The 23,693-nt window shown below is 42.6% G+C and overlaps 1 protein-coding gene across 1 annotated transcript in view; it reads left to right on the forward strand.

Annotated features, from left to right (window-relative positions):
• The window catches only part of Plcb1 (phospholipase C beta 1), a 664,193-nt gene that overhangs the window by 505,029 nt on the left and 135,471 nt on the right, over positions 1–23,693 (forward strand). The window contains 4 exon segments of the mRNA XM_076929813.1: positions 3,528–3,685; positions 11,589–11,671; positions 17,878–17,962; positions 20,862–21,039. Of these exon segments, the coding sequence (XP_076785928.1) occupies positions 3,528–3,685; positions 11,589–11,671; positions 17,878–17,962; positions 20,862–21,039 (504 nt within the window).

Below are 23,693 nucleotides of genomic sequence, written 5' to 3' on the forward strand. Positions count from 1 at the left end.
TAAAACATAATGGTTTATGAAGTATTGATCAAAGAAACTTTTGACATGGAGATCAAAGCCTTCAATTTTTATGTTTGATAATAGACTTGTTTCAAATTTATTTATTATTAATTCTTTTCTAACAATTCTATCAAGAACTAGTGACCACTAGGATTTGTTTCGATGGTTAAGAGTGCCTACTTGTCTTGCAGAGGAACCATGTTCATGTCCCTGTTCATACATGGCAGCTCATAATTTGCCACCTCAACTCTAGTTCCAGGGGATTGGATATTGTCTTCTAATCTTACATGCGGTACACATACATACATACACTCATGCACATGCATTCACATTAAATGAATGAATACATAAACATTTTAAGCCATGGCCTCTGCCTTCAGACTTGTCACGTGCCTTTATTGTCACAATTTCATAACTTTGTGACAGAGACATCCCTCTGGATTCTTGTCATGAGTCTCCTTTCTAGGAACATAGATAGACATTTTGTAATTCCCCACAGTGTCTAGAATTATTGGGTCACAATCAATTCACAAGCTACATCAGTTTTGTTGGCTGCAATTTGCCGAGTAGTCTTGATTTTCTTTGGTAACTGGACATTGGCAATCAGCACTCCTTTTATTCCAGTCTTAATTAATGATATTAACTCTCAGATCACATACTGCTTATCACACAGCAAATGTAGCTGTGTACAGTTATATACTGAGGCTACAGAATGGCCACAGTGGGTAAAGAGGCCTCAGTAGAGTTTAAGGAGTACAAGGGACCTTATTAAGAGGCAGAAGAAGCCCAAGAAAAGGTAAAGAGAGTTTATATGGGACTCGGGAAGCAGATCCTTTTGGAACTACGTTGGAGGGGCTGATATGGAATAGAGCACAGAGATAGTCCAAGAGAGTCAAGCTGCCCAGGTGAAATGCAGGGCCATAGAAGCCACAGTGATAAATGACAAGGTCTGGTCCATGTGAATGAATGGGCTGATGACAAGTCAAACATGCTGCCTTTGAGCATGGAGACTGAGCCAAACTGAAACCTCTGAGATAGTATGAGTGTTCTCTGCTAATCCGTCCCTGGAGCGTACTCCAAGTCAAGTCAACAGAGTTACTGTCATCGTGGTGTTAATGAGACCCAACTATTGTATTCTTTTCTCAATCTGATGTGTTCAGTAGATTCTAGAGCCTGTTTTAAGTGATGTGATTTTGCTCTACCCATCTGCTTATTGGGCTCCAATTCACGTTAATAAATTCCATCATTGAGAGTAAGCTGTATATCATTCTCTGCTTCATGGGTGGCGCTGGACATATGGTGGTATTCACATGCTAATCAAGATACAGAGGCTTCCCGCCTTTCCATCTGCTCTTAAATGGGAGGAAATGCTGTAAAATGGAGTCTCCCAGGACAAGACACCACCTGAAGCCAACCTCATATACAGTATGGAATTAATACAGAGCACAGTCTAATCTCACCAGCTCCCCTCAGGTCTTCAATCCAGGTGAATTTTGTCAGAAGAATTCAGACAAGACACTCAGAGCACAACATAGAAGATGGGTGCAACTTATTCCTAGGTACATAATAAAGGACAGAAGGAAGCAGTCTCCAGCAGGTAGAGCAGCAGCCGTAAGGACCATATGCCAATCTCCACCTATTAGGTACTCTTTGTATGGCTTTCAGATAGGTTGTTTCTCTGCCTCCACTGAAATGAGCAAATTTAAGCCAGATTAGATTATATTAAAGGCACGTTTACTGGGAAGCTGCCCTCAGTTGGGCAAATGCCAGCACCAAGGACCAAGGCCAGGGATGTCACCAAGGAGAAAAGAGGGGAAGGAGAGGGGGTGGAGGAGGGAAGGAGGGAGAGAGAGAGAAAGTGTGCACAGAGAAAGAAGAGGAGAAGAAGTGAGAGACCAAAATGTCTGGATTATATAAAGAAGAACTTCTGGGGAAAAAGCAGCCAAGCCCCTGGGCTAGAAAATTCAGAGATGGGGACAGGGTATGCCAGGTAGGGACTTTGGGATGCTGGAAGAGCCTGGAGGCCAGGTCTGTTTTGGTATGTAAAATATGCACCTCAGATCCTTGTCATCTATCCCTCTTCTTCAAAAATTCCTGTGTTTGACAAGGACATGGGAGATAGGGCCCGAGACTAATTCTGCTGACAGGGGTGGAGCCTGCTTAGTCCTAACTGGCTACATAGCAGCTTCCCTAAATTATTTCAGCTCTGCTCACAAGTTTCAATCTTACACAGTTTTCCTATTGTTCCTTTTGTTACTTGTGCTGTTTAGTGTCGGCTACTCAGAACCACTGGTGCTTCCTTCCTATGTGTCTCCTAAGAATTAAATGCTTTGAGCTCTTTTAGGTACTTGCTCAATTTCACATTAATGCATTCTATGTGGTGTGAGAGAGGGATGCAGTTATTTGTTTGTTTGTTTGTTTGTGCATATGGCTGCCCTATTGGCCCAGGCTATTTCATTGAAAATATTACTTTTTCTGTACTAAGTTGCATTAGTAACCCTGTTGGAAGTCAGTTGACCATAAACCAAAGGTGTATTTCTAAACCTTCATTTCCATTGCATTTACCTGTGTGTTTCTTCCTATGGTGGCACCCCATACTGTCTTGATTACTGTAACTTAGTAAATCCTAAATTAGTAAATCCTAAAATTGGAAAATGTGATTTTTCCAACTTTATTTATAATTTTTTCAGGTTTACTTTAGCTAATTAAGTGCCACTCCCCCTGTTATGACCTATGGGAAAGGTGGCAAAAAGTCACACCATGAGGCCAATCTCAAGTGGGACTTTTTTTTTTTTTTTTTTTTTTTTTTTTTTTTTTTTTTGCGAGGGGCTATACAGAGATTGCCTCTGGGCAAGGGTGTAGGGAAGAAGAGAGTGGGGAGAGGAGAGACTGGCCTTTTATAAGGGGTTGTAGCACACATGCAGGGAAGATACACAACTCATGGTACCAGTGGGAATGTGTTGCATCTTGGCATCTGACGATGACATATCTTACTGTCCCTGAGTCCCTGGGGCAGGTAGTCAAGATGCCTGGTTGCTAACATCCTTATATTCCCATGTGACATTTTGGGTCAGAATGTGAATTTCTGTAGGCAAAAGGTCAGGTTGAATTTAATATGAATTAAAACTGTACACCACTTTGAGTGTTATGGTTTTCACTTACTAAGGATCTTCCATGAACAGACCTGTGTTTTCTGTTTTCTACATCTTCCCTTGGAAGACTTGGGTGACCCTGCTGTTCTGTGTCCTTTTCGTTATCTGGAATGGATTCTGCTTCCTATAAAATAGTTATGCCAGACAGTTTATTTTTTTAAGATGAACGGTTGTCTGCAAAGGCCCATGCTTGAGTGTCCTTGTTACGTTACAATGCCCTTCCTCTCTCCTCTCTTCCATTCCCAACTCACCACTAGGGAGCCCTGATGCCACCTGGACTAGTTAAGTGCTCTGTTTCCTGTGTCGAAGAGCTTTCCATGATGCCCCCACTCTATACTTTCTATGATTCAAGAGATTCTGGTGTTTGTTTTGCAGCTGGCCAGTTGGCTGGGAACTCGTCTGTAGAGATGTATCGCCAGGTGCTTCTGTCTGGATGTCGATGTGTGGAGCTGGACTGTTGGAAGGGAAGGACTGCAGAGGAAGAGCCTGTCATCACCCATGGATTCACCATGACAACAGAAATATCCTTCAAGGTAGAGTGAAGGAGGTTGCTAAATGGCAGCTGGGAGACCTGGCGTCATGGGAGTAAAGCTTTCTCCCATAATGTGTGGGTATTACAATGAGGTTCACAGGCTGAGAATCATCTTTGTGTTTGAATTCAGAAGCTAAAACTGCAGCAGTTTGTCCAACTAACCAATTTCTAAGGAAACTTACTTGGGAAAGATCGAAGATTTTTGTTTGTTTATTTTATCCACTCATTGCTTTCTTGTATTTTTTCATTGTCAACCATACTTAAAATGAAGAAAATGTGTGGTGTTGGTACAACATTTTTTTGAGACAGGGTTTCTCTATCTAACCCTGGCTGTTTTAGAACTCAGTCAGCACTCCAAGCTAGCCTTGAACTCAGAGATCTGTCTCAGAGTGCTGGGATGAAAGGTGTGTGCCTCCACCAGCACCTGGTGCATCTTATGGTCACTGTGTGTGCCCATGTATCTACCATGTAAATGAAGAAACAGAACACCAGAAACACACTCCTTGTAGCTATTGTCATGGGGATCCACTCTGTCCTAAGAGGACAGCTCTCTTGAGTGTCACTATGAACACCATTTTGAACATTTTAGAGTACAACATTTGAGTACAATCCTAAACAGTTGAGATTGGCTTATATTACTAAATATTCTAGTCTACATTTTTTATTTTAGATTTTTTTTTACTCTATGAATTCATGAATTTTATTTCATATGTTTCCAGCTTTGCTTTATTCATCTTCAAGATGGTGTTAATTGCTACCATTTAATTATTATATCATTTGAGTGTCTCTTATTGGAAATGCCTGGCATCAAATGTCTTTCAGATTGCAGAGTTTATCAGTTTGGGGAAGATTTTATTAGACATAGACTGTCTGAACACCCATAAGCCAAAAATCTAAAACCCCAAATGTTCCAAAATGCCAAACTTTTTGTACACAATATTTGTGATAAAATTTTTAAGCTTTAATACATTTGCAATTTCAGGGTTTTAGAGGCAAAATGAGCAGCCTGTAAATGCCCCAATCTATGATGCTAGGTTTAAAGCCCAGTGGCTGTACATCAGCAACCTCTGACAGCACGTGGCTAGTAAGTGCGTTTATCTTGCTCGCGAACGGGGAAAGTTTCTGTCATGGGGAACCGTAGTGTCCTGGTGGATGTTTGCATGTAGAGCTGACAGGGTGGGTTCTGACTGATTGGATGCTTTGGAAGAGAATTAAAGGAAGCAGAGTTGCCCTGTGGTAGATTGGATGTTGTGAGGAGCAGAAATTATCCAATGATTGTGACTTCCTTAGCCCAAGGAGCCAGGGCCACAACTGTTAGTGACAGAGAAGCATCTGACATAGTATTGAGCAGGACTAGGATGTGTTTTGTCTTCCTTCTTCTTCTATCCTTAGATCTATCCTGTGCTGTAAAGGACTTTGCCACCAAGTATATGGATATCTGAGCCAGAGTATCAGATTTTTTGCCTACATGCCCTGCAAAGAACCATTTGCAGGGGCTTTATGGGTTCATTGAGTGAGAACATCTGGGCTACTAGGTCCAGATAATGATCTGAATGAAGCTGTGCATGTTTCTGGGGCCATGATGTCTGAGCTGACTTGGGTTTCTTACCACTTAGTGATTCTTTTAAAAGAGTGAGGAAATTTAGGAAAATAATTTTTAACCTTGGGGCACTTGGAGATGTGATCAAATAAATCAGGTGTCAGTAATGGAAGCGCTAACAAAAGCAAGGTTTTCAGGCTAGGTCAAATTCATTTCAGAGTTTTTCGGTGGTGGTGGTGGTGTTTTTCTGGTTTAAGCTAGTGTGCTAGGCACCAAGCATGTGTCCTGTAACACTGATGTCATCAGCCATGCACGTGGGATGCTCTTTCTGTAGAATTTGTTGTTGCTTTAAAGGATCTCTGTAGCCTAGGCTGGACTTGAACTCCCACCTCTGCCTGAGCTTCTAGAATGTAGGATTCCAGGCATGGGCCACTTCAGCCAGTAATTTGGCTTTTCAAGATTTGAATTACCATGCCATAGATAGAGAAAAGTTACACTTAATCTTCATTTAATTTCACAACACGTTTAATATAGTTTGACTCAAATTCTGACCGAAATCTTTAAAAGTTGTGCTAGCTCCTGAAACCAACCACTCTGAAATTGTTTAATAATCTTAATTGAAAAAAAAAAAAGATAATTTTTATGGTTTTACTTCTATACACTACTTCCTTTCTTCCTTTTAGCTCCTGCTCAGTCCTAGTTTCAATTAGTCAGGCTCTGTAAGAACGAATGTGGTCAGGGGCCACAGAGCAGAGCCTGGAAATAGCCCCACGCACGGGTCAGAGATGTCTCCAGCTGGCAATGGTGCAGAGGGTTCTGACCATGGGAGGAGAGGGAGACAACCTGGCACTACACTTGGGCTGCTGGCAGACTCACCTACCACCCTGCCCATGCCCCACTTCTACCCGTTAGAATCCCTTTGAGTACCAGTTCTGTTCTCTTCAAGCTTAATCAAAATTCTTTGAGATTCTGGAATCAGAATAAACAACTAGCACGTTCTCGGGAATATTTCTTTTGTGTGGAGCATTGGCTTCGCGGCCTTAGCCACCTGGTTCACTTGGAGTGATACTTCTGTGCACTTGACCTACAAGTGGTCCTTCAGTCACATTTGTGAGCTTCTCTGCTCGATAAATGTCCTTGCCAGAACTCAGGCAGCCAGCTTCCCTACCACATCCAAACCCTGGCAGCTTTAAAGGTTTAAGGGTAGAGGACTGCATCCTTCTGTCTGCTGGTGGGTAGGGTGAGCAGGCTGGCTAGACATGGTGCAGCTATACTCTCCTGACCCCTACCCCTATGCCTCTGCTCATGAGATTTGGAGAGACATGGAGGCGGGGAGGTAGTAGTGAAAATGCTAGCCTAAGCTATAGATAAATTTAGCAAAAAGGTTTTTTGTTTTTAACTCCAGAAGCCAAGTTAGGAAAGAGCCAAGCTAGATACACATGCCCCACTCAGAGTCCTGTAGGTGCAGTGCAGAGCCTATGTGAAAGACTTAAGTCTGGTACTTAGAGCTCCCCCTTCCCTGACACAAGCCCAGCCGCTGCTCTGCAGTCACCCGTAGTCTGCTTTCCCATAGCCTGGTGCATAGGGGGACTTTGGAAGGGTGAGATTAGGAACAAGGGATTGGACCTCTTCTGCTGTTTAATCAGCAAATTGCCCCGATTCTTACTGTATCATTCCCTCAACCCACTGTGTATCAGGAAATGCATGAGCCACCTTGAGATACACTGACCCTTTTAGGCCACCATACTTCTGCCCAGGTTGAACTGAAGCTCTCCCTTTACTTCTTTGAAGTGTCTCAAGTGTCATCCCAGTAAGGACTACTAGGACTGTTTTGTTTCATGCTCCAACTAGTGGTGACGCCACACCCTTCCAGATAGAAAATCTTTCACCGCCTCACCCTGTGTTTTTAAATTTCCACATGGTACCCAGTCACCTTATGACATGCTGCTCAACCCGGCCCCTGTGACCTTTGCTTACTGGGTTTCCTACTATCATGTAATCCCACAAAGATGAGACCTTCATTCTATGACTCCATTCACCCACATCACATTGAATTGAACCTGACAGAGAGGAGGTGATCAATAAAAATTTGGAGTTTTGCCATCCCAGAGAGATCAAAGTGTAGCCTCACTTTGATGTTTGTCTGCCTTTCCTCTGGCCATTATACAAGGGAGATCTGCTTCTCCGTTGAGGTGTGTGAAATTCTTCATATAGCATGTTGGCAGGCAGTGACATGTTGCTAACTATATCTCCTGGGCATTTGGAACTGGCTTTGACTGTCCAGTACCTACTGCAGCAACAAAATAAGCAAAATGTAGAGTTTGTTGTTTTTCTGTCACACAGTTTGTCTGTCGTCAGTTCGTGTGTTTCAGAACACTGCCATGTGATGCACCTCACAAAGCAAGGACTCCTGTTTACATATAATATCTGCTTATGTATTGTCCATACCTTTTGTATGGACAAAAATAATGTGGTGTTCCCCGAGGGGAAGGGGATGCTATGAGCCTCTGTATGCCAGCATGGAGTTGTGGCTGGCTTCACTTCTCTGTTTGGCCTTTGCTTCAGTTTTTATACCATCTGTCTTTGGCTGTCCTTGAAATACACCTTCTGATCCCACTCTCTCCATTCACACTCAGTCTCTTTCCTCTCTATACAGAACTGACACCACACTCCGTACTCCATCCCAGGATTTGTCTCCTCTCAGGCAGCTACCTTTAACCAGCAATTGTATGGAATAGAATGAAAAAAAACACATAATGAAAATAGATGAATCAGTCAAACCAAGCATTTCTGAAAATAAGGCATTATTTTCTGTAAGAAATAATAATTTGGAGTACAATTTTATATTGCTCCATAAATATCTACCTATATAAACTCCCCCTGCTCTTCTGTCAAGATCAAAGTCAGTCAGTCAGTCTCTCGCTCTCCCTCCCTCCCCCCCCCTCTCTCTCTCTCACGCGCGGTGTGTGTGTGTGTGTGTGTGTGTGTGTGTGTGTGTGTGTGTGTTGAGGCAGGATTTTGTAGTATAGCTTTGGCTGTTCCAGAACTTGCTCTGTAGACTAGGCTGACCTCGAACTCACAGAGATTCAGCTACCTCTGCCTCCTGAGTAACTGCCCTGCAGACAAAAGTGTTCAAGGACAGTTTTCCCACTGCAGTTATTCATTGACCTGTGTGGTCAGCGGGTTACTGAAAGCAGTGTTGTAAGTCTCCGGAGTAATAGGACCATGGTACTGGAAATGACTGTAACCCCTTGCCACTAATGCAGCACATATGAAAGAGCAGCTTAAGAGTCACTGCTAGTTTTCTGACCCTGAGCAATCATACATACTTACAAAATATTTTGAATATTAAGGAGAACAAAAGTCTCCTAGGAGAGCTTCTAGATTTTTTACTGGTCACCAACTTATAATTCAGGAAAGTTTTATTTTATGTGAAAATTTGGCAAAGCTTTTTAACCTGTAGCTAAAAGTATTGTAGAGATGGAGGAGAGCTGACAGAGAGAGGAGGAAGGAAGAGAGGTGGGAAAGAGAGAAAGAGAAGATAGATGTTAGGGTGCTGCTCTCCAGCTGACTGATGGATGGATCAACTATAGGTCTCCAGGGGCTGGCTGCAAGATCTTGGAAAAGCTTCCTATCAGCTTGAGCCTTGTTCCTGTTCAGCAAACAGCTGGTAACAGTGCACCCCTCCTAGGCTCATTGTAAAGAGAAATGCAGTTCAGAAGCCTGCCAGGTGTGCTGTGAGACCCCTGCTGGCATGAACCCCAGATCTTTTAACACTGTGTTTGACTGTAAAGCCAAACTTCAGTTTTCCTCCTGTAAAGATAAAGGCTGTGTAGTGTTACATAGGTAAAGAATTCTTATCCAACCAGACTGAGAGCTGAGAGTCAAGTTAAGTCCTCTGTAAAGCTGGTGAGGGAAGTTTTAGTGTCCTATCTGCTTGGCCCATGCTCACTAGGAAGGTGCCAGAAGCCCCGGCCTAGGGGATAGCTACCATAGGATAGTCAACACAAGCCAGACTTGGTTAGGTGCCTAGTGGAGAGCTGAGAAGCATGTGACAGATGAGCTTAGAAACATTCTGGAGTTGAGCTTGAATTCTTAGGTCAGTTAATACTCAGAACTTGTTCTTCATAACCTGTATAAAGGAAGATAAGTATTCTTCTTATGGGATGTGAATAGCGTGGTACGATTGTGTCTAAATTATAGCCTGAACTCATTTAACTGAGGTCTTAGTGTTACTAGTTAGAGCGTCGGTTATAGCAAGGAAAGAGGGAATCACTAGCAAGATAAGAACCTTAAGATGACTTAATATCTGCTCAGTGTGAGCTAGCATTTCTCTTTCGCTCACTGCACCTTCATAACAGACCTGTGGAACTGGGCATATCTACTTTATGACCCTTCGAGCCAGAGCTCGGAAGCACTAGGTCATTCTCTCAGCATCATATTGCTTGCAAGTCCAAGTTCTCACAAGCTCCTTTGCATCCACTGCCTGTGCAAATGTACGAAATAAAAAAAATATGTTGCATCCTGACATCACTTGCCTTTTATAGTGCTCTTATTTTGATGGACTCAGCAGTGATAAAAGTTAAATTGATTATGTATGAAAAGCAATCTGTGAATTCACTTCTAAGAAAGAGTAAGAGTGGTTCTCGCTCTGTGCAAGAGCATCGTTCTTAGAAGATATATGCAAATGCAGCACAGAATTAGAAAGCCTCATTTCTACTCCCAAGCAAGGGAAATAGCTTAATGACATTGCTATAAAGAACACTGTGCACTGCAAGGAAAGGGAGAGGAGTCTGTGGGAAGGGTTTCAGCATGAAGAATGAGAACAGAATTCACAACAGCAAAGAATAAATGTAAATAAAAGCAGTGTATGGTAATGTGAAGTTTAAATAATATGAGTGCTGGAATACTTAGACAAGAAAATGAGGTGCTGAGGAGATGGCTCAGTGGTTAGGAACACTGGTCATTCTTCTACAGGTTTAATTCACAGAACCCACAGGACAGATGTGTAACTCCAGTTCCAGGGAATTCGATGCCCTCTTCTGGCCTCTGTGGGCACTGCATGTACACAGTGTACAGACATACATGTAGACAACATACACATATAACAAAAAACAATATACCTTAAAAGAAAGTAAATAAATAAATAAATGATTGTATTTCAATACCATTTAATTAAGAAAAACACTTTGGAAAAAGAATGCCCAGAAGCCTAGTAGTGAATATGCTTTGCAATCTAATCTTTTGTGAATTGTTGTAGACAGTTTACAATAAAAAAATAATTTGGAAACATGGAAAAGACTATGAACGAGTTCATGTTATTTCAAACTGTTTTTTCTTCTTTCAAGAGTCCATTTCTAGAAGTATGTACCCATCTAACAGTTGATGACTAGTTAAGTCAATCGTGGTACTTCTATCTTTCTAGAATTTTGTAGAGCTGTTGGAGCTTATGACATATAATGTATTTTCATTGCTGGATGAAGCACTTAGGTTGTTGAGCAGCCTAACACTGGACCATAGCTTCTACCCTGACATAAATATTTAAAACAAGTATAAGAAGATAACTCAATCACTGATACACCTTAGAACACAAGCTTTGGAAACACGTTACCTGAAGAGTGTCCAACCATATATTCCACGATTCCTTATATATGAGGTGTTTGGAACAAGCAGGTATATAGAAACATAAAGATTCAGGTTGTTGGGTGTATTGCTGGGAGTGTGTGTGAGGTGGGGGTTAAGGAAAGTGAGCAACAGCTGACAGGGCTGTAGTTTGGGATGGTGGCTGTGCAACTCTGTCTTAAGCACTTTTGCCATGAACCTAAGGTCTGTCTTCACTTTGTTTGCTGTCGTTTGGTTGGTTTGGGTGCTGGCAGTCAAACCCAGGACCTTCCCCACTCTAGAAAGGTACCCTGCTACCAGTCTACACTCCAACCCGTTTGTTCATCTCTTGACAATAATATTTATGGAAAATACATGTAACTATTATTAAAACAAAATCACACAAATACACACACATACGCACACAAAACAATAGACCAGAAGTAAACGTGACCAAATGCTAATAGCAGTTTGGTTCAGAAAATAAATTTATGGGTAGAAAGTTTGCCTTACTGATTGTCCAAAGACAGCTCTATGAGCTGGGCACATTGTCAGTAGTAGATTAACTTGCCCAGCCTGCATGAGGCTTTAGGTTTAAGTCCAGAACTGCTGTATACAAATAGCAGTGGCTACAAACCTGACATATACAAAGACCCCAAGAAATGAACAATAAGCCCCTCCATACTAATGGATTTAACTCCAAGAAAAACTGATGCACACGCAGAGCTGAACAGTGTTGAATATGTATGTGTTCTTGTTTCAGGAAGTCATAGAAGCCATCGCAGAGTGTGCGTTCAAGACTTCTCCTTTTCCCATCCTCCTTTCCTTTGAGAACCACGTGGATTCGTAAGTATTTGGAATATTCGGTGAGCAGTCTTTCTCCCTAATGAGGCCTCCTTAGTAATTTTCCACCCAATTTCAGATGGTTTGATATTAGCATTGGTCTCTTTCAATCATGTTGTACAGTATGTGGCATGCTTTCATCTGCAAAGGATGAACCATTCACTTAAATCTTATGAGCACTAAAATAGTTTATGGCCTTGTGGGGTCAGTCTATCTTCGTGCTACCGCAAGATTCTAAACTAAGAACTTCACTTTGCAGTATGGTAGAGTGCATTGTCTTTACAATATGTCATTCTTTTAATGACTTGAAATGCAGTGGGCCACTCTTTTTTTTCTTTCTTTCTTTCTTTCTTTCTTTTTTTTTTTTTTTTTTTTGAGACAGGGTTTCTCTGTGTAGCCCTGGCTGTCCTGGAACTCACTCTGTAGACCAGGCTGGCCTCGAACTCAGAAATCCACCTGCCTCTGCCTCCCAAGTGCTGGGATTAAAGGCGTACACCACCACCACCCGGCTCCGTGGGTGCTGGGAACCGAACTCTTATATTTTTGGTTGTGAGCCTAGCCTTTAACAGCTGAGCCATCTCTCCAGCCCAGCAGTAGGCCACTCTTAAAACCCTCTTTCAGAAACTCCCATGGCTATACATTTATAGTTCATTTTGTTGTCTTAAAAGGCCAGCTCCCTCTGCTATGACTGCAGATGGAACACCATCTCTTCTCATACCGTGTCTGTTGGCTACATCCCTCCTTTTCCCACTGCTTTTCACTGCTTATTCATATTGCAAAAATCTGTTTCAAAGTAGCCTGTGCCTACTGCTGAGCTATAATAAGGACAAGATAACTCTGACATAACTATTTTATTTATTCAACTATTTGCTATGCTTGGGATGGAATATGGAGCCTTGTGTTTATCAGACATGTGTTCTTCAACTGAGCATCAATACCCACCCCTCATTTTTGAGACATGGTATTGCTGGGTAACCAAGATTGCTCTAAACTCTCAGTTCTCCTGCCTCAGCCTGAAAAGTACTAGATTACAAGGGTGTACTATTACATCTAGCAGCTATTCATTTTATTGCAAGGAATCAAGGTGAGGTAATTATAACTATAATCTGGATATTAATATATACATCATAGTATCACACAGTTGCTTGCTCATAAGAAAAGATTATTATTTGTGTTGAGACCAAGTCCGTTAAAACAACAACTTTAGTGTGTGGATGTAATGCTTGAAGAACATGTGGTAGGGTCATAATTACTTATAGAGTGTTTGTGAAGTCTTCTATGCCTCACAAGGACCCCTGGCAGGTTTGTTGTTGTTGTTGTTGTTGTTGTTGTTGTTGTTGTTGTTGTTGTTTGGGTTGTTTTGGGTTTTGTTTTTTTTTTTGTTTTAATAAAGCTGGTGGCATTTATGATAAAAGGGTTCATACATTCCTTTGTCTCTCCTTCCTTCTGAGAGTCCCTTTCAGTTTCCTAATTTGTCATGAATACTTTAGTGCCTACATTCCTAACTCTTCAAGAAGCAGTTTGAGCAGCACCAAATTTTCGAGTAGTTAAATATAGTATCCCATTAATACGTGAGTAGAAAGCAACTTACTTTGAAATAACCAATTTTGTAAGTGTATTTCTAGTTTGTTCTCAGGACAAGCACAGCATTTACCACTCTGCATTCTGTGTCATTGTGAGCATTTCATCCTATGAATGATGAAATCACTATTCATGGGTTTCCTAACCCCCTGAGAGGCATGGAAGAGACCAGAACATTCCTTGGGGTCTTCACACACCTACAGTGACTGCATTTCACACCTGGTTTGCTACAAGGGCTCAGATTTGCAAGTAGCTTTGCAGGAGGCTTTCCTTGTCTATCTCACTTTTCCTTGGCTTCAGCACCCCCTGTCCACCTTGTTCAGGTGGGGTGGTTTTCAGATTTGTCGACAGTGACTTGTTTATGTTTTCTTTAATAAAAGGCATCCGGCAGTGTTATTTTCTTTAAAAAGTATGTCTACTAAAAGCAGACAAAAATCAAGCAATGCTGTTCCATTTTGCATTGTCTCACCAGCTACAAAGTAAACTCTCCCTTGAAGTAGACAGAGAGGCCACACCCATTATCACCACAACATAGAAAAGCTTACGTTTAGTGAACATGTATTTTGCACCAAACACTGTTCCCTGTATGTTACGTGTTCATGCAGCCTTTGCTATAAACCCTGTTGTTTATCAAAGGAACAGGATTATCCTCAACTTTCAGGTAAAGAAACTGAATCCCAAGTGAGCATTTAGCTTGCCTGAGGCTATGCAGCTGAAGTGAGATTCAAACCAAGCTAGCCTGGCCTTATAATACAGAATGTGAACCAACACACACACACACACACACACACACACACACACACACACACAAAGAGAAGTATCGAAAACTTCCAAGACATGGAATGAAGACAACCTGAGATCTACAAAGCCAGGTGACAACCTGAGATCTACTGTCAGCCAATGTTCACCCAAGATCCCAGCCACAGGGTGTGCTTTGCAATCTTCCACTCTAATTAAACAGAGATCCCAAACTGGACACAAAGCCTAATTCCCATGCTGCACAAAAGCAAAGAGACTACAGCACCAGAATGCTGCATTTTCTTGGTAAATAAATGTAGCTGTCACGACTTTATTCATAATTCGTACAAGATGATAACACGAAACAAAGAACAAACAAACAAAATCAGGAAAATAACATTTCGTGTGTGTGTGTGTGTGTGTGTGTGTGTGTGTGTGTGTGTGTACGTGTGTGCATGTGTGTTCACTTTGTTCTCTGCTCTATTAAAAGAACGCTTGTATTTATTGAAAACATGAATGACCTGGTTACTGAGTATCACATCTCACTTTTTTTTCTTAGACACCTACATCTTCCTCTCCTTGTATTCACGCAGACATCTTTCACAGAGCAGTCCCCAGACCAACAGCATATGTTCTCTGAGAACTTCTTAGAAATAGCTGCATGTTCGCCCTATACATTGTAAATGTGAATCTGCAGTTTCCTGGCACTCCAGATGATCTGAATGACGTGTGCAGCCTTTGAGCTGATCATATCAGGATTACCCCGCAGTCTTCTTCCAAATGCAGGTTCTCTGTGTTGTTCCCGTGTTCTTTAGTGCAGCTTAGAACAGTACCCAGCACAGATGCTGAGTTCTCAGCCGCAGCCAGAGAGCAGACTGACTTGGCAAACTTCCTATGTAAGTTACCACTGGCAGAAATCATCTATCTTATCAGCTACGTCCCTGCCTGTCCTAAGGTCCCATTCATACAGCTTCTAATGAATTGCCCTTAAAGTACAACCTCCTGTATGATTTAGGATTTAGTCAAGGGTTGGTCAGTCCTTTCTCAAACTTCTGAGAGTCATCATCCTTTTCTCTTAGTACTGTGTAAACCATGCAGTAAAAGTCCTGCTCAAGCAAGACGAGGACAGCGTAGAAGTATAAGGCTACAAACAATGTGGTACGTTTACACAATGGAGTATTACTCAGCTATTAAAAACAATAAATTCGAGAAATTCTTAGGTAAATGGGTGGAACTAGAAAATACCATTCTGAGTGAGATAACCCAATCACAAAAGAACACACATGGTATTCACTCACTGATAATTGGATATTAGCCCAGAAATTTGAAATACCCAAGATTCAACTCACAGACTACATGAAGCTCATGAAGAAGGAAGACCAAGTGTGGTGCTTCGGTCCTTCTTAGAAGGAGTAACAAAATATTCAGAGAGCAAATATGGAGACAAAGTGTGGGACACAAACTAAAGGAGGGGCCGTCTGAAAATCATTCCACCTGGGTATCCATCCCATGTGCAGTCACCAAAGGTAGACACTGATGTGTATGTCAGGAAGTGCATGCTGACAGGAGCCTGATATAGCTGTCTCCTTAGATGAATGCAAGAGTCTGACATATTCAGAGGTAGATGCTCACAGCTAACCATTGAACTGATCATGGGGTTCCCAAGGGAGAAGTTAGAGAGAAGACTGAAGGAGCTGAAAGGGTTTGTGGCCCCATGAAGAGAGCAACAATACCAACCAACCAGAGTTCTCAGAGTCTAAACCACCAGCCTGGGAGCACATAGGGAGGGACCCATGGCTCTAGCTGTATATGTAGGGGAGGATGGCCTTGTCAGACACTGGTGGGAGAGGAGATCCTTGGTCCCATGAAGGCTGGATCCCGAGTGTGGGGAAATTTGAGGGTGGGGAGGTGGGAGTGTGGTGGGGGGAGGTGGTAGTGCATCCTCATAGAAGCAGGAGGAGGGGGGGATGGGATGGGATAGGAGGTTCCTGGGTAGGAGGGAGAATTGGGGTAAGGGGATAACATCTGAAATGTAAATAAAATATCCAATAAAAATTTTGTTTTAAAAAGCGTAAGGCTTTGCTATGGACATGATTCCAGCGGAGGCCAGAGGATTGCAAGTTTGAAAACAGCCTGGGATACACAGTTTGAAGCAAGTTTTAGTTATATAAGAAGACTTTGTCTCAGGAGAAAGATTTAAAATTGGTTCATTGGGCTTTGCAAGTTCTTGGAATCTTTCCTTTAACATCCTCACAGTTTCAAGAAGATAATAACTTTGAGAATTGACATATGAACCCAAAAGATCACCTGACCATAGAGCACAGAATTCATTTTTGTCAGAAACAACTATAATGAGCACTTTCCTTCTGCACTGAAGCAGAGCTTTAGTCTACATACCCCCTTCCCAGAAGACACAGTGTTTTCCAGGCTTACCCTTCAGGGAAGGAGTGAAAATACAAATTACATCTTCTAATCTTTATGATTTAGGGTAGAGCACTATCATTTGCATCATGGTTACTAGTCCTCTCTTTATTGCATTTATTTTTTATTTGCTAGAATGGATTGTTATTGCAGTATAACCAGGACAAGTTAGGACCCTCAGCTTGTAGATCTTAAACCCAACCCAGCAGTACTGGGTACTGTGTAATGATGCTTATCATTGCACAGGATGAGAAAACTGATATTTAGTTGCATCTGGAAAGGTCAAAGGAAACAGGAGTGCTGAAAGCATTCGGATGTTCCCTCTAACAGCATCTTTACCACGGCTGGGGGCACAGTTTGTCTGGGCTAGCCGCAGACCGGGCATCTCCTCCCCATGGAATCGCTTTACATGCATCTTGCTCCTGTAGTTCTTTAAAGGTGTTTGCAACCATTACTCTGTTGCATTTTCTCAACATCCTTTGTCTGGTTCGAAGAGTAGTTAAAATCCTTCTGCTTGTACAGATTCAGAGCAGTTCAGAGCCAAGAGTTCAACTTAACAAACCCTGAACTCTAGACCTTCTCAGACCAGCTTCCTCCTGGCAACCAGCTGGGTTACTACCTCTTTTGCTCCTCTCTCTGTGCACAGAAAAGTTGCTGACAAGCAAATCTAACCATAGAGCTGTATGTACGTCTGTCATCCTGACACCCAGGGTGTTGAGGCAGGAGGTTCTCAAATATCAGGCCGGCCTAGACTGCACAGTGAGGCCATGTCTCAAAAAATAGGGAAGAAAAGAGTTGGAGACAGCCTTTGCCAATGCTGCTTTATCCTTCTTCCAGTATCCCCATAGGCATATGCACACACACACACATGCACACACTTGCATGCACATACACACATACACAAACATGCACACACACATGCACACACACATACACACATGCACACACATACACACACACTCACTTCTGCTTAGCTTCTTCCTGCATATGAAGCTCTCTCTTTCTCTCTCTCCTTTCCCATCTATTCTCCTCTCTTTTTCACTCTTCTTTTTCTTCTTGACTCCTTATCAATAATTCCCTTCTGCTTTTTGTTGCTGTGATACATTTTATCCAAGAATTCACATGGAACCAGGAAAATATTCCAATCCCAGGTGCCTTGCAGTTGACATACAACCAGGGAATCCAACAAAAAGAACAAAGTTTCTAACTCTAGAAAGCGCATGAATCTGGAGACATGGAAATTATGTGTTATGTCCTTGTCTGGGTTGTGTATGATGACCTTAAAAAATAGCCCCGCACAGCCACCCTGCATGCTGCCTGTGTATAATGTGTGAGTTCATGAGAACTTGTGATATTTACGATAGGGTTTCATAACAACGGAAACTGATTCTGACTGACTTCTTTCTGTGTTAATAATGCAAAGAAACCTCTCTGAATAAACCCCATAATTCCTTTTTTCTTGCTCTTAGCCCGAAGCAACAAGCCAAGATGGCCGAGTATTGCCGATTAATCTTTGGTGATGCCCTCCTTATGGAGCCACTGGAAAAATACCCAGTAAGTATCTGTGATGTACTCTCTTAAAGGAGAACACTTATTAGTTACAGCTAGGGAGATACATCTTCTGTATAGATATATGATTGGTGTAGTTTGATCAGCGGGATCTGAGCTCAACTGAGGTCAGAAGACATGTGTCTGCTTCCTTTTCTTTTTCCAGCTTTATTCCACCTCTGCTTAAAGCGACACCATTAGTTTTTGTGAACAAATGTCTGTTTACCCCAAATAAGTTACTGAGGACAAGCCAAAGTAGTAATTCCACCAAAGTCTAATTTGGTGCCATGGGGTTACTTATGGGAATATAGTTGAAAGGCTATTGACAGTGGTGTGGATAACTCAAAGGCAACTGCATAATCCAAAAGCCCATTTCAGCATGTGCATTAGCTCATGAACGCAACATCCCTGGTGACATGCAGGCAGCTAGACATGTCCTCACATTCCCACCCCCAACCCCAGGCAGTCCATACTGCTAATATAATCATGGAAAGGGGCCTGGAGAACATTGTAGGTTTTAGGAACTTCCTGAGTGTGTGAGATTTGCTTATTTCCTGAATCTCATCAGCCTCCCTCTTCTCTCTAGAAGAGAATATTTCAGCTGTCAAGAATCAGTCAAGATTACAAAGTCCTCAGCAATTAGAGTCAGCTCATAGAGACAGTCCAAGAGGGTAGCACTCTGCAAACTCCACCCCTCCAAAAGATCTTTTTCACACCCTTTTGAAGTAAATGCAAAATGTGGCAGTGCTGGTACCTGAGCCTGTTTCTGCCACCTGCTGTCCACCACCTGCTGCCTGTCACCTACATTTACCTTTGAGACAATACTCAAGCTTTCATTGTACCCATGAATGGATAAAATGCCCCAACTCTCCCCATGGCTATTCAACAATGAGTAGATGGTTGTTACATACTATTTAAGTCTCTCTCATATTACTTATTTTTTCCTTTAAACAAGATATTGGGGAGCTGAGTCCCTAATGGACAATGGTTAGTCCCTTCCTGAGTGTCTGGATGCTTGAACAGAGGATTGTCGCCCAAGCAGCACCTTGTTAGCAGCCAGCTGGACAGCTTATGGCAGCCTGACAGCCCTGAACATTATATGCCGGCCTTGAGGGAGCTGCTCCGCAATTGCAGCTTCTTGCTGCCAAAGCAAAACTCCAGCCACATGTGTTACTATTCTAGCTACCTCTGTGTTAAACAGCGTGCACCAGACTTCTTGCTATCACCGCCTAGGCAAACTCTGAACAGCCACACTCACCGAAGGCAGAGGGAAAGACATTTCCTGGTGGCCCAGCAGAAATTTGTGGTTAGTGCAAGCACAGTATTTAAGTGGCGTGGGGATTCTGCGGTGCAATGGGTTGCAGACACACCTGCCACGCCCCCTCCGCCACTGTAGAAAGGAAGCAAGCTGTTTAGTTCTGACTCCACCGAGAGACAGCTTCCAGTGCTGCCCCCTGGTGTTGCAGCAAAAGCAGTGCATAAGACAATTTTATTTTCTCTTCCGGCTGACAGGAAGAGGAGCTGGTAGAAGCAAGAACAGAATAGCATCAGAGGGATAACACTGGGATTCCAAAAGGTGACCAAGGGCAGGAAAAAGGTGCTAGACACACAATGAGCTATAAAGGGAAGGAAAGGAAAACTGGGCCCTATCTAATAGAAGTCTTTGCAAAGAAAGCTAAGCCTTAAGTTGCCGGGATCCCAAGCTATAATACTAGGATTTTAGGTGCTCAGGGTTCCAGCACCCTAAGCTCTCTCAGGATATAGAGCACAAGCAGGTACTATCCCTTGCTGCTGTTCACTGCTGCCGGAAGCTGACCATAATGACGGCTGCCCAGTTCCGCACTACTGCTGGCTAAAACTCAACACCGCGATCCTTCAAACTGAAAGCCTGTCACCATAACTCTTTAGCTTCTTAAGCCTGGAGCAGTAGGAGCCTGTCTCTCTAGGCTTGGAGCTGTAAGTCACTGGACATACTAACTCCAGGTCCTGGGCTCAGGTTCTCAAGAGGCCCCAGCTTAGAACAAGGGAAGAGCTTCTCTTCCTCTCCTTGTGACTCCTGAGTACAGTGAGAGGACCCTACCCAGAGGACTGGTAGCAGTCACATCCCTGTTCACAACGGCAAAGAGCAGCCAAAAGCTAAAGTAGCCGCTTCTTCCTGGATACGTTGGCCCAGTATCAGCACATTTTCAAGTTAGTTCATACTAGTCCCCAGACCCATGGCAAGCAAAGGATAAAGGACTAGCTTACGGGACTTCAAAGGCCTTTCTAAAAATAAGCCTGTCTTATGTCTTGGACATGCTCCCTGATACAGTAGCCTATAACCTTCTCATGGGAAATTGATTTCCCATTATACATACAAAGTTGCAACAGTGAAATAAGGCTCAGTAATAAGACAGCTTAGATCTAGGAGCAAGAGGAAAATCTGAAATCATGTCCACCTCTGCTGATGCCAAAAACCCACCCAAAACTAAGATAAGATGCTGCTGTCCCTAACACTTTGAAACAGGGACTCATTTAAAAACTTTTGCCCAACTTCACCAATTCTTTCTGTCAAATGTCTGGCCTTTCCCTGAAGATTCAGGTCAGAAATGATTTGTGCATCTGCAGTAAAATGCCCAGCCCCTCAGAAAATGCCTGAGCGTCTGAGTTCAGACCATCAAATCAACCATTACCTTTCAGTGACCTTACTTTTCTAGTTTCATTGTGGAAAATGAATTAGGTCATTTAAAAGCATCTTTTATTTAAAAAAAAAATGCAGGGCACGATTAGAATGCTTTCATGAGCTTTGTTGAACATAGTAGATGCTAATCTAGAGGCTGTGGTATCCAAAGCTATGCAGCGGGTTTAGAGAGGTTCCTGAAAGGAAGGGACAGTATTTTTAAAGGCTGTGCTTTCTTTTAAATAGCTGGAATCTGGGGTACCTCTTCCAAGCCCTATGGACCTAATGTATAAAATATTGGTGAAAAACAAGAAGAAGTCACACAAGTCGTCAGAGGGAAGTGGTAAAAAGAAGCTTTCTGAACAAGCTTCCAACACGTACAGCGACTCCTCCAGCGTGTTCGAGCCTTCGTCTCCAGGAGCTGGTGAGGAGCTGCCTCAAATCATCCTGCCAGGCTCAGGATGAGGGGATTCTCAGATCTGCTGCTCTGAATCTGGCCTAGAAGGGCTTTCAGCTTCCGCTTTTTGGGTGGTTTATGTTGTACCGCTTTTCTATGACACTCCAACCACAAGTTCTGTAGATTGAAAGGTCCCTGAGAAAGCTTCTGGAATAAACCAAAGGTGTCAGTCAGGCTGAGTTACTTTCTGGAAGCTCCAAGGAAGGAATTGTCTGTGTTTTCTAAAGTCCTAAAGGCCACTCACACCACCGGTTTACAGGTCCCCCTCCCTCCAGCTTCCAAGCCAGTGATGTTGTTGCATCTCTATAGTCTTTCTTCTGTGGTGGCTTTACCCTCTGACCACCGCTTGGAACTGTTGTCAGTTCCTAGCCTCAAGTTATCACTTAGGCACACTGAGAGAGTTCAAGGCAGTCCCCTGCCTCAGCCTGACCTCACCTAAGGAGTCAGCTCATCTTCGGGAAGGTATCACTCTGGCTTTCATATGAGGCAAATCTGCTTTACAGTAGCCACCTGCTTCTAAACTTCATCCTGGACAACATCAGCAGAAGGGAAGAGATTGGTAGACTTGTAATGCAGTCACTGATGGGTTCTAGGCTTTGCAGTTCTCCCATGATTTATGAAGTGCTTAAAAAAAAAAAAACGTGAAGTGACAAATACCTTGCATTGTTTATGAAAGAGACTGGCAATGCCTAACATTTCCTTTCAGGTTAGTTTGAAACTGACTCCTCATGAAACAAAAATTCAAAGGGCCACTGGTTTTCTTTCGATTATTTGCCATTGAGCCTAATTTATTTCCCCTTACATGGAAGAATCCTGACGATTGCAAAAATCTGCTTACTGGAGAATGATGATTTTACTGTGGAGTGCTGACTGTTCTCAGCAGAAGAGTGCATGCCTGACAGGGATGGGGCTTTTGGGTCCTGTCCCTAGCAGAGGGGAGGGGAGGAAGGGAGGGAAAAAAGGAGGGAAGGAAGGAAGGAGGGAGTGGGGGAAGGGAAGGGGGAGAGGGAGAGGAAGAGGGAGAAAGAGAATGAACAAAGGAGGGAGGAAAGAGGAAGAAAGCCAAGAAAGGCAAGGGAGGGTGGACAGAAGGAATAAAGATACTATATCCACAAAAGCTGAGCACATGTACCCCCCGCCCCAGTTCTATTCCTAGGGAGAGAGCTAACAAGAAATGGATAGTGATATTTATCAAGAGACATAAAAATTGCTATAAGCAACATTATTAAAAATATCCAAACACTGGCAGCAAGCAATCCATCAGCTGATTGCAAATCATGGTTTAGTCATACAAAGGAATAATGTATATAATGAGGGCGATTTACAGCCTTCCCCAGCTGTAAATAAGCGTAAGTAACTGTGAACACAGTAGCAAGGAAAAAAATAAGCATCTGATCTAGCTCCATCTGCATGAATATAAGAGCAAAGGAAACCGAGCTAAGCTGTTGGAAGTCAGGGTAGCCACTAGCGTTAGATGGAACTGGAAGGAAGCCCTGGTTTCTTATGGACTCTGGTCACATTTTCTATCTTAATGTAGCTCCATCTTTATTTTTTGAAAATTTATGTATTGCTCAAATATCTTTATTTCACCATGCCTATTACACATAGATTTAAAAAATTTTAAACAATTGGAATGTTAAAATATGAAGTAGGGCCATCAGAACATAACGTGGCCAACTTGGTTGGTTGGTTTGCTTGTCTGGTTGGGCATTTGGGTCTGTCTTGTTTGACCCTCTGTTGTGCTATGACCTCTCACAGGCTAGGCAGGTGTTCTATCTCTGAGCTGAGTGTGTCACACCCACAAGCCCTCACTGAGCCTGATTTACCTTTTGTTCTGTTGCCTGTCTCACTTGTCAACTGCTCTATTTTAAACTGACACCCTAAGTATAGAAGGTGCAGACAGTATAGAATTCTTTCTGAAGGTTTCTCCCCTTCCGTGGTTCACAAATGTGTTTTTTCAAATATCACGACATAATTCTGATTTCCTTTTGGAAATTAATGTCCATTCTCAGCAAGAATGCATTTGAAGTGTGATATGATGACAGTCGTTAGAGGCCACTTCCCAACTTGTCCCCATGTGCCTTCCTTGGCACGTGGGTGCTTGTGGGTATTTGTGCCATCTGTTTTTATCTAATGTGGTTTCTCTCTCCCATTAACTGGATGCGTAACTCTAACAATGATTTCTACAGGCAGTGAGCACACAATTGCTTAATACAGAGAAAAAGCATCAATCTGTTAGCAATTCGGTAGAGTTCCTAAGCCAGCCAGGCATTGGTTGTGTATAATCAGCATTTATTGCCATGCAGTTTTGGAGTCTTTAGTATGTAGGTAGGCCTGGGATAAAGAGTCCTGAAAATTTATCATTTGGTTTGTGGATGTTCCCAGTACCAGAAAGAAGTGCATGACATGGATCTTATTTTAAAGCTAAGTTACTCTGTTGTCTGGATGCCTCTTCTGAGAGCCAACCCTTAGCCAGAACACTTTCCAAAACGAACGAGGGTCAAGTAAGATACCACTTTTGGGTGTTGTTGGTGTTGCTTTTAAGAGGGGTATTATTTTTTGTGGTTCAAATAGATTTCTCCAGGGTCCTCTCAAATTCTTATAAGAGAAGCCCCATAAGT

The sequence above is a fragment of the Arvicanthis niloticus genome, chromosome 2 (assembly GCF_011762505.2).
Source record: "Arvicanthis niloticus isolate mArvNil1 chromosome 2, mArvNil1.pat.X, whole genome shotgun sequence".
NCBI classification, from domain to species: domain Eukaryota; kingdom Metazoa; phylum Chordata; class Mammalia; order Rodentia; family Muridae; genus Arvicanthis; species Arvicanthis niloticus.